The 14,637-nt window shown below is 48.7% G+C and overlaps 1 protein-coding gene and 1 long non-coding RNA gene across 4 annotated transcripts in view; one reads left to right on the top strand and one right to left on the bottom strand.

Moving 5' to 3' along the window:
- TNFRSF8 (TNF receptor superfamily member 8) overlaps positions 1-14,637 on the top strand; it is a 77,242-nt gene that overhangs the window by 24,631 nt on the left and 37,974 nt on the right. For all 3 annotated transcript variants that reach the window (XM_042996427.1, XM_042996428.1, XM_042996429.1), the window contains 4 exons: positions 3,916-4,068; positions 7,715-7,808; positions 8,171-8,331; positions 10,490-10,606. In XM_042996427.1, the coding sequence (XP_042852361.1) occupies positions 3,916-4,068; positions 7,715-7,808; positions 8,171-8,331; positions 10,490-10,606 (525 nt within the window). The remainder of the gene's footprint in view (positions 1-3,915; positions 4,069-7,714; positions 7,809-8,170; positions 8,332-10,489; positions 10,607-14,637) is intronic.
- On the bottom strand, positions 4,209-5,692 carry LOC122241179. Its single transcript, XR_006221177.1, has 3 exons — positions 5,495-5,692; positions 5,016-5,167; positions 4,209-4,354 (listed from the first exon to the last, which is right to left on the bottom strand). It is a non-coding gene; the product is annotated as an uncharacterized LOC122241179 (long non-coding RNA).

Consider the following 14,637-nt stretch of genomic DNA (forward strand, 5'->3'; position numbering starts at 1 on the left):
GAAAGGGATTTAAAATTTTTTATTTATTTTAAAGAGAGAGGGAGAGAGTGAGCAGGGGGAGAAGGGCAGAGGGAGAGAGAGAGAATCTCAAGCAGTGGCTACGCTTAGCCTATACCCCAGCGAGTGGCTGGATCCCTGATAACCGAGCAGATATCAAGAGTCAGATGCTCAACTGACTGAGCTACCCAGGCACCCTGGGAAAAGGGATTTTTAAGAGGATGGGATCATACTGTTGACGACATTCAAGCGATTACATTTAATTTTATTTAAATGTATCAGAGAAAGAAGAAAGCAAAATTAAAAAAGAATGAAATGATCACAAGAGACAGTAGTTTCTACGAAAATCCTCTAAAATTAAGAAGAGGTGTTGAAAATCAAGAAGCAGTTAGAATCATTTAAGGAACAACTGTCTTGTATTAAAGTCATGTTCTACTTGTTTCAGATTTTGGACGGGATGGAGTAGATTGGCTTCCTATAATGAAAAATGAAGTAATTAGCCTGCCTCCTCCCTGTCCTCTTCCTGACTTATTACTTACTTTTTTTTCTTTGTTATTGCCTGTGGCATTTATATTCTTTTCTGTTACCCACAGTCCCTTGGCATGTTTGTTTTAGTTTGCTATTTAAACTCATTCATTGTACAGTATGAGCACATTGACCACAGCTTCACTCTTTCTGAACTTTTTTTGTAAGTCTATTTCTTTCTTTCTTTTTTTTAATGTTTATTTATATTTTCGGAAGAGAGAGAGACAGAGCGCCAGCAGAGGAGAGCAGAGAGAGGGAGAGACACAGAATCCAAACCAGGCTCCAGCTCTGAGCTGTCAGCACAGAGCCCAACACAGGGCTCAAACTCATGAACCATGAGATCATGACCTGAGCCGAAGCCAGAGGTTTAACCGACAGAGCCGCCAAGGCACCCTCTGCTCTAGGAAGTTCCTACACGTAGAATCATAACGTATTTATCCTTTGTGACGGCCTCATTTCACTTAGCATAATGTCTTCAAGGCACTGTATCATGTGTCCGAAGCTCCTTCCTTTTCAAGGTTGAATGATACTCCATTGGATGGATCCACCCCGTTTGGTTTATCGTTCGTGCCGATGAACACTTGGGGTGCTTCTGCCTGTCAGCTATTGTGAATATGGCTGCTGTGTACCTGAGTCTACAAATGTCTGTTCAGGTCTCTGGCTTCAGTTCTTTTGGGTATCCTTAGCAGTGGAACGGCTGGATCCTGTGGTAATCCTGAGTGTTACTTTTGAAACTGATTTTAGGAGTCTGAGGACCTGGGTGGGAGGCCGAGTGCAGCCAGAGATGGGTGTCGTCCTCGCTGGAGCAGAGATCTGCCTTCCCTTCTGTGAGATCGTCATTACCAGAGCTCCCGCGGCTGCAGAGAGGTGTACCCACTCCCGGGGTCTCTACCGATTTCCACTGGGCCTGCCTGCCCGCCCGAAAGTTAGCCAGTCCAGCCCCTTTCCCACCTTTGTTCAGGCTTGTGATAATTGTGCTTGGCTACTACTCTGGGGTTTAAAACCTTTTTTTTAAGTAGGCTTTACGCCAAGCGCAGAGCCCAGTGCGGGGCTTGAGCTCATGATCCTGAGAGCAGGACCTGAGCTGAGATCAAAATCAACCAAGCCACCCACGTTTTTACATGAATTTAACAGGGGCGTCCACTGTTTGTCCTCAGCCGGCCTGCCTCTCTCTTAGATTTTCTACAGTTCTCAGGATTTTATTCTCTCCTCGGTACTGCTTCCGGGGTGCAGGCGAGAGTTAGGGGCTACAACAGTGCAACCACAGCAAGGAAGAGAGAGATGATAGAGCCTCCTGCGATGGTTTTAGGGGCCAGGCCTGGGAGAAGCCCTTATCATTTCTGTCCACGTCCCATTGCCAGAATGCCATCATATGACCCAAACCAAACTGCAAGGGAGGCTGGGAAATGTAGTCTTTCTGTGAGCCCACTGGAATTGGTGAACACAACATTGTGCCCAGGGGGTTTCTTTTCATGGCTTCTGTTTCCTTTGTGCCCTTCCTTGAGCTCCAGGGGATTCTGTTTTATAGCTGCCGATTCCTGAGAATATTAATTGTGCGGATTCTAACAGCTCGTTCTGTTTCTGTTGTTGCTGCTTTGTTTTTTGTTTCCTATTACCTGCTTTCTCAAGAGTTTTTTTGAGTTCGGAGGTCTTTTTGCTTGGTGCTGGTTTTCTCTCATGGGTGGTGACCTCTAGTTCTGCACATCCTGTCTGATGACCACTGGGAGGGGTTCTGTTAAGTGGCTGATCTTCTGGGTCTGCAGGCTCCCTTCTTCCCAGGTACGACCAGCCAGGGCACTGTCCCGTTACCTCCCCTGAGAGTCTCCTGGGGGAGATGCTTGGCTTCTGGGTCTGTGGCATCAGTGGATGAGAAGTGTGGGGAGACCCCGTGGGGCACTGCCCATCGGCTTCCCTGGGGCCTGCCCCTGCCCTCACCCACTTGGAGACTGGAGTACCCCACCCCAGAGCCGCTCCCAGAGTAATCCTCTTGGGTGTATTCTGGGCTTTGGTCTCCTTCTTCCATGCGATCCTATCTGCCTTCCATATTCTAGGAAGTCTTCATTGCTGGTTGACCAAGGATGCCCTGTGTTGCTTTCCAGGGATGTGTGCATTTGTTAATTACTTATACCGGTGATTTTTTTTTCTCTTGAGATCAAATTCACCATTGTTTTCTTTTAAATTCATTTTAATTACACTCTTTGCTTGTTTATTTGTTTTTGAAATAAGTTCCGTGCCAAACATGGGTCTTGAGCTCATGACCCTGAGATAAATAGTCACATGACCTGCCAACTGAGCCAGCCAGGAGTTGGTAAAATTCACCATTTTAAAGTGTGCAATACAGTATTTATTTATTTATTTTAATTCACAATGTGGCACCACCACCACTATCTGATTTCAGAGCATTTTCGCCTCCCCCAAAAGAAACCTTCTCTCCCAATTCACTCCTTCTTCCATGCCCTTACAGTGACTCATCTACGTTGTGTCTCTATGGATTTGCCTACTCTGGGCATTTCATCTAAATGGAATCATGCAATATGTAGGTTTTCATGACTGGCTTCTTTGACTTTGCAGTGTTTTCAAGGTTCATTATGTTGTAGTACCAGTCATTCCTTCTTTTCTTTTCTTATTTTAGTGCTCATTTATTTATTTGAGAGAGAGAGAGAGAGAGAGAGCAGGGGTGGGGGAGAGAGACAGGGAGAGAGAATCCAGAGCAGGCTCTTTGCTGACTCAGTGCCCAATCCCACAAACCTGTGAGATCCTGACCTGAGCCAAAATCAAGAGTCTGATGCTTAACTGACTGAGCCACGCAGACACCCCTGGGTCATTGCTTTTCACAGCTGAATAATATTCCTTTGTATGGACACACCACGTTCTGTTTATCCATTCATCGGTTCATGGACATTTGGGTTAATCTACTTTGTGGCTGTTATAAACAATACTGCTGTGATCATTAGATTTAGGGCTCTCCTCCTAACCGTGACAACCACTGATCTTTTTAGTGTCTTTGTAGTTTGTTTTTTCCTGAACGTCGTGGAGTTGGAATCACACGGCATGTAGCCTTTTCCGATTGACTTCTTTCACTTAGCAATATGCACTCAAGGTTTCTCCGTGTCTTTTTTGCCCATTTTAATGGGGTCATGAATTTGTTTTTAATATGATGGTGATGACGTCTGGGGATATGAGCGGGGAGTGGAGGCTGCCTCATAGGCGCCACCTGGCCTCTTGCCTTCGTTGCAGGAACCCTCTGGAAAGAAGGGCTGGGTGTGCGGGCTCCCTGCCCGAGGGGAGGCCAGAATGATGTCTTGTCTCACATGCCAGGCTGTCCCTGAGGGGTCCCCGGATCCCTTCCCCGGTCCTCCCTCTGTCTCCCATGCCCGTCTCTGTGTCCCTTAGACGATCTTGTGGAGAAGATGCCGTGCTCAGGGAACTCCTCCCGCGTCTGTGAGTGCCGCGCTGGCACGTTCTGTGCCACATCAGCCACCAACTCCTGTGCCCGCTGCATCCCCCACACCGTCTGCCCGAAAGGGATGATTGTCAAGGTCCAGGGTAAGTATCCCCACCCTCAGCCCGGCACCGAGACCTGTGCCAAGCTGTACCCCGCCTCCACCACCGTCCCAGATCTCCAAGTGACCTCTGACCTTCTCCTTCCTCCTTCCTGTTGGACTGACACGTCTCCTTTCGAGAGCTGTGGGTGTACCATTTACTCAGAGCCCCCCGGCCTCTTCCCTGCACTTTGGGTCCCAGGCTCGGAGAGACCCTGGTGGCCTGAGACACAGGCCCGGCTGGAGGAGTGTTGGGTTAGTGGAGACTCGGGGCAGAAGTTCTCTGATGCCTGAAAAATAAGAGCAAAACTCAAGTCTTCTGTCCCGGGACTTTCCCAGGGTATTGGGGCTGTTTTTCCCAACTCACAGTCGAGGCATTGGGAGTTAGAGGAGCCGAGGAACTCGGATTTCTCTTCCAACTTGCTGTGTGAGTTCAGGCAAATGCTTGACCCTCTCTGAGCCTCTGATTTTGTGACAGTACAAGGAGGCCAGAAAAGAGGTAGGAAAAGAGGCCAGAAAAGAGGTAAGGGCCACAGATCCGGTGCAGGTGGTACTGAGGGCACGTTTCAGAGGGAGGTTGGAGAGTGGGTGGGCTCTGGACCATGGCCCACTAGTGGTGCCACAGCCACCCAGGCTGGGAGGCTGCAGGGTGGAATCAGAGAGCTACACCCATTCGGGAGAAAAGTGCCCAACACTGAGCCCATGACGCTCCTTGTCCTCAACTGGTCCTTTTCCAAAGCCCAGGCCTTACCACCCTCTCCCCCGACAGCCCATCCTTCCCTCACCCCCACAGCCAGCCTACCCCCAGTCCAACAGATTTTGCTCCCCAATTCTGTCTCCCGTTCCCACCCCCATTTCCTCCTGTCGTTCCTTGCCCATGGCTGACAGGCAGAGCCACCCTGCTTAACCAAATGTGATTTCTCTCTGCCTGTCTCTCTCACCCCCACACACCTGCCATAAAAACACTTCAGTATTTTCTCGTTTCTACAGCGATAATGACATGGTCCTTTGGCAAAAGAGAACGGGTGTTTGGAGGGATTTCTTTAATTCTGCTCCCGTTGGCATTTCTGGGCTGCTGGTTTATCGGGCTCCATGTCTGGGATCTATGAACAAAGAGAAACCCCAGCGGACTTGCCACCGTGTCCTTCCTAGGGTTCCAAGGGCTACCCTCTCCTCTCCACTGTTCAGAGCCTTCTTTGTCTCATGCATATTTTTATATGTATAAAGCACATATATGCATGCTTTATACATGTGCCCGGGCGTTTAGCTGTCCTTATCGGGAGGACTAGGGCAAAGGGCACCCAGGCCAGCTTCGCACGAGCAGTCTCCAGGACGTGACCCTGCACGCGACCCTGCGCCGTGTCCGCCTCCCTCCTCCAGGTCACACTCCCGCCGGCCCCCTCCTTTCTTGGCCCCACTGGTCTGCTCACCTTCGGCTCCGTGGATGTGCGGTGCTTCTCACTGCTACCAGGCGTTTGTGCGTGGTGTCCCCTCAGCACATCCTCTCCTCCTGCTCACTCGGTCACGTCCTGCTCAGCCTGGCCTCTCTGTCCACGCCTCACTTCCTCAAGAGGAAGTGCCATGACTTGTGACAGGTCACATCTCCATTGTGATCTCTCATCACACGCGGTCCTTTTCCAACACGGATGTGAACACCGGTGTCTGTCTTGGTTCGATCAACGCTGGCCTCCCTCCCTGGGCCGTAGATGCGTGAGAGCCGAGGTCATCTCCCCATTGCCTGATCAAGGCCAGGCACAGAATCTTCTCTGCAGAGATCTATGCAGGAGGACGTGGGGGCCCCGGACAGCTCAGTGCTGCGGGTGGGTGGGGCTCAAATCTGGCCCAGTTCTCCCCGGGTCACACACATGCTGTGCTGAGGGGCTTGCGGCAGCGCGCCACCTGCCAACAGGGCCGGGGGGTGGAGTGGAAAGTGCTCTGGGCTGGGCATCAGGTCCCCGGGGTATTGTTCGCCTGCAGCCGTGGCGCATGTTCCCACCCCACCCTGGGCTTCAGTGTCCCATCTGGGAAATGTAAAGTTGCCACTAGACGGCCCTGGGGGACCTTCCAGCTCTGAAACAATTGCATCTCTGCTAGCATCGGTTTAGAGTTCTGTTCGAGCCAGGGCCCGTGGACCCGCTCCAGAAAGGAGGCCCTGTTTTGGTGGTGTTCCTGCAGCTGCCGCATGGTGGCGCCCGAGCCCCCCCTTTGCTGCCCCTAGACCCCTGCTGCCCCTAGCGGTACCATTGGCCACATGCCTCCACGGAGCGTTTAAAAGGTGGCCAGTTGCAGGCGTACGAAAATGTAAAACATCTCATTAATTATCGTTATGTTGCTTGTCTACCTCTGTAGTTTAGATATATTGGGTCACATACATTAAATTAATTTCACGTGTTTCTTTTTACTTTTGTAAAAATGTATCTTTCTTTTTACTTTTTAAAATGGGGTTACTTGGAAATTTAAAACGACAGCGTGATTCACATCATATTTCTATGGGACAGCGCTGCTGGCTGACTTCTGGGCTCCCACGTGGACGCTCCCACAGGGCAACTCTCCAGCTGCGAGACGGACAGTAGTTTCCGCTTTAGCGTCAGCCGGTAGCTAAGCCGCATGGGGCAGCTTACATAGGTGTTCCCTCCTGAAATTTTCAAAACTCCAGAAAGTAGACGGAAGTATCCCCATTTTAGAACGGGGGAAATTGAGGTCCAGGGATGGCAGGTAAACCGTTCAAGACCACAGAGCAGGGAATGTCTGGGCTAGACTTTGAATGTCACACCCAGGCCTTGTCACGCCAGCGCACTCGGAAATACGAGACACGTGAGCATTGTTCAGGCCCCCCCTCCACTGAAGCCTTCAGATCATAATCGCACACGTGGGACTGTGTCTAAGCAATGGGACAGAGGTCTAGAAGGGGAAAAGGACACGCTGTTTCCTGGGGCGTTTACTCTGTATCACGCAGTGTGATGGGCACAGTGAGGACATGTTAGAGGTGGCCGGCAAACTCAGATCCACCTGATGGAAAGTGCTACGCGTTTTTCCTCTTTACCGTGTTTGCACCCAGGATTCTTCAGGAGTCTTTGGGTTGCACGTAACAAAATCTCAAATTTTTTGGCTGATGTAACTGCAAAGTCTGGGGCTGGCTCTGGGTAGTATCAGGCATGGCTGGATCCAGGAGCCCTGTCTTTACCTATTTGTCACCTCTGCTCCCCCAGATCCAAGCTTGCTTCCTACCCAAACCCAGTAGAAAGACGGTTTCTCCTTCCTGCAGTTTCAACAGCCATAATTGAAACCATGATATTGTACCTCATGGGCGTGGCTTGGGTCACGTGCCTACCGCTGAACCAGCTCCTCAGGGTCAGAGGAATCAAAGGGATTGATTGGTCCAAAGTCATCTGGGTTTACTCCTGGGAGGGTGGGGTGGTGAGTCGGCCTCAGCCCCGTGCACGGATACTGAGACTGGGGAGAGTGTTCCGGGGAGAATCGGGATGCCTTAGCCCGAGGGGGAAGGGGTGCTGGGCAGGCACAAACACCAGATGGCCGCTGCGTTTTCCAAGCACGTCATTCCGAACTGTGGGTTGTGGTGGGAAAGAATCTGTTCCTAGAGCCTCCAAGCTCCTCGGTAGCACATCTGTCCACCTTGTGATCCCCTGCAGGCACAGCACAGATGGATACTGTGTGTGAGTGGCCTTCCCCGGTGACCAGCCCTGACCTCGGCACGGGCCCAGAAGACTGCCAGGCGCCCACCAGGTGACTCCCGGCCCTCTCCCTTCCAGCTGAATGTGGCATGGGGCTGTCCCAGCCCCCAGGATGCCCAGAGCACAGCTGGGCTGTGGTGTGGGTGGGGTTTGGCCCAGGGTATCAGGACTCCAGGGTGCCTCTCTGTCAACCCCACAGTCGCTTGACCCCCACCGTGTGCCCAGTGTTGCCCGAGCGCACGAGAGAAGGTCTAGACAGCACAGCCATGGCTCCCAGGAGCGGACGGTGGGGCTGCCAGAGGCTGTGGGCTGAGGGGCTGGGAACCCCTTTGCTGTGGAAGCGGTTACCCCTGAGCACAGACCTCCCTGCGTCACCAGGAGGGTTGGCAGTGCCCTTTCCGGCTTCTTTCTCAGCGACACCAGCGCCCAGGCCAGGCCCCTGGTGACCTCAGTGAGCTCCAGTGCCAGGACCACGCTCCTTGGAGGGGGCACTGCCATCACCCCCGAAGATGACTCCAAAATGACGGGGGCCCCCGGCTCTCCCTCCTCTGTGAGGAAGCCCAGTCCAGATCCAGGTAATTTCTCGAGAAGCTTTGGGTTGTTTCCCAGGGCAACGGCGACTCACTGGCAGGCAACCTGTGTGTGGCATTCCGGGCAGGTGGGTCTCTCCTGGTCCAGGGAGAAGAGGGTCTCTAGGTCCCTTGGGGCTTCAGGCTTTGAGGGCCAGAGGGGATAAAGGAAGAAGTCATTCATTGGACAGCTTAGTGCCTGCTATGTGCCAGACACCGAGGTCCTGGCAAAGTGTCTGCTATGTGCCAGACACCGAGGTCCTGGCAAAGGAGCAGGTGTGGATATGACGCCCTCCTGGTTCCTGTGGTGACGAATTGGGGTCCTCACTTCCCTCCTGTTTATCGCTGACCAGCCTTCTGTTGTATGGGTGTATACACCGTGTGTATCCATTAGTGTTTGGATTTGGGTTGTTTCCACTTTTGGCTACAATTAACAGTGATAAACAAGTCTTTGTTTTCATGTCTCTGGGGTCAGTTTTAACAGAAAAAATTTTTTAAGTGCATTAATTTATTTTGAGAGAGAGCACGGGGGAGGGGCATAGAGAGTGGGAGACAGACAATCCCAAGCAGGCTCTATGCTGTCAGTATAGATCCCGATGTGGGGCTCCATCCCAAGAACCATGAGATCAGGACCTGACCAAAACCAATGGTCTCTGCTCAACCAACAGAGCCACCCAGGTGCCCCGCTGGAGAGGTGTTCTTAATTTTGAAGTCATCACGTGGGTCCATCTTTTCTCTTTCCGTCCTGCCTTATTTCACTGAAGTCTCAAAGACTCCTGCATTACTTTGTAGGATCATTACTGTTTTGCCTTTCACGTTTAGATCCGCTGTCTGCCTACCTTTTGTTTGTGGCGGAGGCAGCGGTCATGTTGCAAGAGGCCGCATGGATATGCAGTTGAACCAACGCCTTTTATCGAACAAATTGTCCTTTCCCCGCTGATTTGCCTGCCATCGTTGGGGTAAATCTAAGGTCCATAGGTGCCTGGCTATGATCCGGACTTTATATTCCTTTCCGTTCGTTGTCTTTTTGTCTGGTCTGTGTGGATGCCATGCGGTCTCGACTCCAGGAGATTTTCGGTATATGGTGGAACAACTTCCCCATCTCTGTTCTCCAGCCCTGCCCTGGCTCTTCTTGGTAATTTGCATCTCTGCATCGACTTTAGAATCAGCCTTTCAAATTCCACAAAACGTCCCGTTGGGATTTTGATCGGGATTGCACTGAATCTGTGGATCAGGTTAGAGAGAATCCGTATTTTTATAGCATCAAGTACACGGGAAAGCCGTATGTTTATTCAGACCGTCTTTATTTTTATGTATTTAATTTTACTTAGGTCAGCTTGAACTTCTCTCTCCCAATGATGTTTTATTCGTTTCCATGTAGAACGATTTACATCTTTGTGTTAGATTTCTAGGTATTTGATGTTTCTGATGATGATGACAGTGGTATTGTATTTTTCAGTATTGCGGGTTGTAAGTCTTCATTTTTAGTATTGTTTTGAACCGTGTGAGTAGTCAGTATGTGACAGCCTAACCTGTCACAATAGCAGTCTCATAGGGTTCAACCCAAATGTATAGTCACTCAGCTGAGTTTGGTGTAATAACTTTATATCCAGTTACCTTGCTAAACTCACTGTGAGTCCTAATAACGTATCTGCCGATTCTTTTGTGGAATCTGTGCACCTAATGATGTCATCTGTCCCTGACAGCCTGGTGTCTTCCTCTCCTGGCCTCACTTCTTTTCTCTCCTTGCCTTGCCTTACTGCCTCGCCTGGGACCCCAGGGCCACACTGAGCGGAAGCTGTGGTAGTCGGCATCCTTGCCTCATGGCTGATCTCAGAGGGAAGTGGCCCCAGGGTTTTGAGGAGGGTGGTGACATGGTGGGGCTGGGGAGAGGGCTCTGGCGTAGTGGCCATGACGGATCGCAGAGGGAAGGGCCTGGAAGCAGAGGGGCAGTTCAGAGGGAGTCAGTGCTCTTTTCCTGTGTGGCTGTAGACACATTCCTTCCCTCTCTGGGCTTCAAGACTCCCTCTGCAGATTGATCTGACACGTGAGGAGTCTGGGCGCCAGCCTTGCAGCTGGTGGTGGCGACTGGGTGAAGAGGTGGTGGTGGATGGGGCCTCTGCCAAGGTGTCCTGGGCTGGAGCTTGTCTGCTTCTTTCCCCAGGGCTGACCCCGCAGCCGCCGTGTCCCCAGGGGTCACCTGACTGTAGGAAGCAGTGTGAGCCCGACTACTACCTGGACAGGGACGGCCGCTGCACGGCCTGTGTGAGCTGTGCTCGAGGTAAGGGCTGTGTTCTCCTCTCCAGGGGCTACTTCTCAGGACGGGGTCCGTGTCGGGCGGGGAGTGGCAGGGAAGGTAGGGAGCATCAAGATTTGCTGCCTGGACTCTAGGTTGGCCCCTTGGTGCCTCAGTTTACCCCTCTGGATTTGTGAGTTGGTATCCTTCATGATGGTTTGCATCCGTTTTTAGAGAGACTTAGTTAACCTGTTTCCTCCAGGGAGGGACTCACATTCATTGAGTTCAATCTTCACAAGACTCCTAGGAGAAGAGGTTATGTTTCTTCTTTTAAGTAATCTCTGCCCAATGTGGGGCTCAAACTCATGACCCTGAGATCAAGGGTCACACGCTCTACAGACTGAGCCAGCCAGGCACCCCGAAGGTTCTTTTCTCATCCCCACTTTCCAGTGAGGTAGGCTTAGGGAGGTTAAGTGCCTTTGCAAAGTTACAGAAGTCCGGTAAGTGGCAGAACTGGAGTTTGAGCTGTGGTCTGACACCAGGAGCTGTGTCCTTTGCCTGCGACCACAAGTGCTTCCAGGAGATTCTTCCAATGAGCACTTTCATTGTTAATTTCTTACTATGGTGAGTGAATGTGGTTTGTGAGCTCTCTGGTGTTTGTTTTGTTTTGTGCGGGTTTATTGTGAGGTGGGGCTGGGAAGTTTGTTGAGATTTGTTGTGCCCTAATAAATGTGGATATTTTTAAAGCCTATTTTTAGTGTGTTTGGAGAAAAATGTGTTTGTTGTGTACAAAATTCTCTACATACCTATTGGATCAAGCTTGTTAATTGTGTTTTTCAAATAATATGCATTCTTTTCAACAAATTTTTTTTGAGTTTATTTTTTTCAGTAACCTCTACACCCAACGTGGGGCTTGAACTTCACGACCCCCGAGATCAAGAGTCTCATGCTCTTGCAGCCGAGCCAGCCAAGCATGCCCCTAGATAATATGCTTTTTTTTTTATTCTTAATTATATTTGTCTCCTTCCCAAAGGTTGATGTCAGAGATGGATGTGTTAAAATCCATCTTGCCTATACTTTTTCTCATCAGATGTTCATTGTGTTCCATTTATTTTTTCTCTCTATATGTCAAAGCTATGTTATTAGGTACAGTGTTTATGAATATTGTGTTTTCTTGGTGGGTTGGACCTTTTGTCAGCGTGAAGTACACCTCTTTAATCCTTATAAAGAATGCCTTAATTTCATTTTCATTTGATATTAATATTGCCATTCTTCTTTGCGTTAGCATTTCTCTGATGTATCTTTTGAGTTTTTAAAATTAATGACAGTGTTGTATGAAATGAAAGTTATAGGCATTCATTATAAAAAATTCGAGCAATACAGAAGTGTAAGGAAGAAGGCCAACTCTGCCTGTTCCCCATCGTTGGATGTCTGACTGACACTTCTCTGTGTATATATAGGGAGAGAAGGAGAATGGGAAGATTCGTAGCCAGCCAGACTGGACACACGTGGAGAATAGGGATTTAAAATTTTTTTTTAAATATTTTATGTTTTTTTTGAGAGCGAGAGCGCAAGTGGGGGAGGGACAGAGAGTGAGACACAGAATCCAAAGCAGGCTCCAGGCTTAGTGTCAGCACAGAGCCTGAGGTGGGGCTCAAACCCACAAGCCGTGAGATCATGACCTGAGCAGAAGTCAGACGCCCAACCCACTGAGTCACCCAGGCATCCTGAGAATAGGGATTTTTAAGAAGTTGGGATCATACTGTTTACGACATTCAAGTGATTGATTACATTTTCTTTTATTTAAACGTATCAGAGGAAGAAGAAAGTAAAACAAAATGATCACAAGAGACAGCACTTTGTAAATAAAACCCTCTAGGGTCCCTGGGGGGCTCAGTCGGTTAAGCATCCGACTTGATTTCAGCTCAGGTCATGATCTCTCTGTCTGTGAGATTGAGCCCTGCGTCGTCCTCTGCACTGACAGCATGGAGCCTGCTTGGGATTCTTTCTCTCCCTCTGTCTCTGCCCCTCCCCTGCTTATGCTCTCTCTCTCCAAATAAATAAACATTAAAAAAAAAAAAAACCACCTCTAACATTAAGAAGAGGTGTTAAAAATCAAGAAGCAGTTAAGAATCATTTAAGGAACAACTATGTCTTATGGTAAAGTTATGTTCTGTTTGTTTCAGATTTTTGATGGGATGTTGTAGATTGGCTTCCTGTCACAAAAAATGAAGCAATTAGCTTGTCACCTCCTTGTCCTCTTCCTGACTTTTACTACTTACGTATTTTTTTTACATTGTTACTGCCTGTGGCATTTATATTCTTTTTCTGTAACCCTCAGTCCCTTGGCATGTTAGTATTAGTTTGCTATTTAAACTTATTCACTGTGCATTATGAGCACATTGACCACAGCTTCTCCATTCCTGACTTTCTCATTTTGATTTATTGATTGGTTAGTTAGATTTCACTGACCTTGGGATTTATCAGTAAGGACTCATCTTTGCACATCCGTCAGAGGATTCTTTTATGTTTGAGAATGTTTCTTGCCTTTATATTCCACTGACAACCTGGGCAGATATATGATTATTCCTGGGCCCTGTGTTCTCCAGAACTTTGTAGACATTGGTGCATTGTCTTCTCATGGTGAATATTGCTGGGGAGGGGTCTGCTATCTGCCTTCTTTCTCCTTTGTAGGCCACTGCAAGAACAATTCTTTCTTTATCCTTAATGATAAAAAACTTTGAACCAGACTGTGCCTTGATATTAATTGTTTGGAAATAATTCTGGAATGTCTTTTTTTTTTTTTTTTTTAAGTTTTTACTTATTTAAATAATCTCTACACCCAACCCGCAGCACCTGTAGCCCCAAGATCAAGAGTTGCATGCTCCATCGACTGAGCTGGACAGGCACCCCTGGAATGTCTTTTTTCTGTCTGCACGTTTAGTTCTTCCTTCATTTCAGGAAAATTGACCTGGAATTTAATTTCTTTTTTTTTTTAATTAATTTATTTATTTTGAGAGAGAGAGAGAGAGAGAGAGAGAGAGCAAGTGGGGGAGGGACAGAGGGTGAGGGAGGGGAGAATTCCAAGCAAGCTCTACCCCAGTGCAGAGCCCAGTGCAGAGCTCGAACCCATGAACTGTGAGTTCATGACCTGAGCCAAAATCAAGAGTTGGACTCTCAACCGAGTGAGGCACCTAGGCGCCCCTGGATTTTTATTTCTGCTAAATACATATCTCAATGTCAACTTTATGGACTCTAGTTATCCTTCCGTTTGATTGTGTTTGCCTTTCCTCCCTGTTTTATTTAATTGCATTAGTATCTTTGTCTCTTCACCTTGCATTCACAGATATTTTCTTGATCCTTTCTCCATGCTGTGAACTCTGTTTTGTTTCTCATGTCTTCTGCTGCTTGCCTCCCAGCTGTCGCCAGGGCTCCTAAGGCACTGCTAATTTATTTATTGGATATCTGTGCGGTACATCTCAGTTTGCTTTCTTTAGCTCTCTAGTCTTCCTTCTTAGCCCATCCTTTTTGAAGATCAGCTTTTCTTTGAGCTTTTCCTTTGCCAAACTTCTATTGTTCTTAAGTTCCTTTATAGTGGGGAGCATGCTTGGGATGGCTTCTGTTTGTTTTAGACTGGGTTCTCTGTCTTTCCAAAATATATTTCTGTTTCTTTTAGATTTTCTATTTCTTTTCCTGTCTTCCCCGTCCTGGTAAAGTGTGACTTCTCCTTACATTCCCCCCACCTACCTCACCGGGCTCTACTTGGTCCTTTCTGCTCAGAGCTTCACTGGGGACTGAGTGTTACTTACAAAAAAAAAACGCTGTAGTAAAATATACATAACATAAAATTTAGTGGCACTTAATACTGTAGTGAAATGTACGTATATAAAATGTATCATTTTGGCATTTGGAAGTGTCCTGTTTAGTGGCTTTAAGTGCATTCCCATTTTAGGGCAACAAAAACAATGTCTAGCTGCAGCACTTCTTCTTTCGCCCCAACTGAAACTCGGTTCCCATCAAACACTAGCTCCTTAATCCCCCCTCCCCCACCAGCCTTGGCAGCTCCCAGTCTACTC

The sequence above is a fragment of the Panthera tigris genome, chromosome C1, assembly GCF_018350195.1.
Source record: "Panthera tigris isolate Pti1 chromosome C1, P.tigris_Pti1_mat1.1, whole genome shotgun sequence".
In the NCBI taxonomy this organism is placed as follows: domain Eukaryota; kingdom Metazoa; phylum Chordata; class Mammalia; order Carnivora; family Felidae; genus Panthera; species Panthera tigris.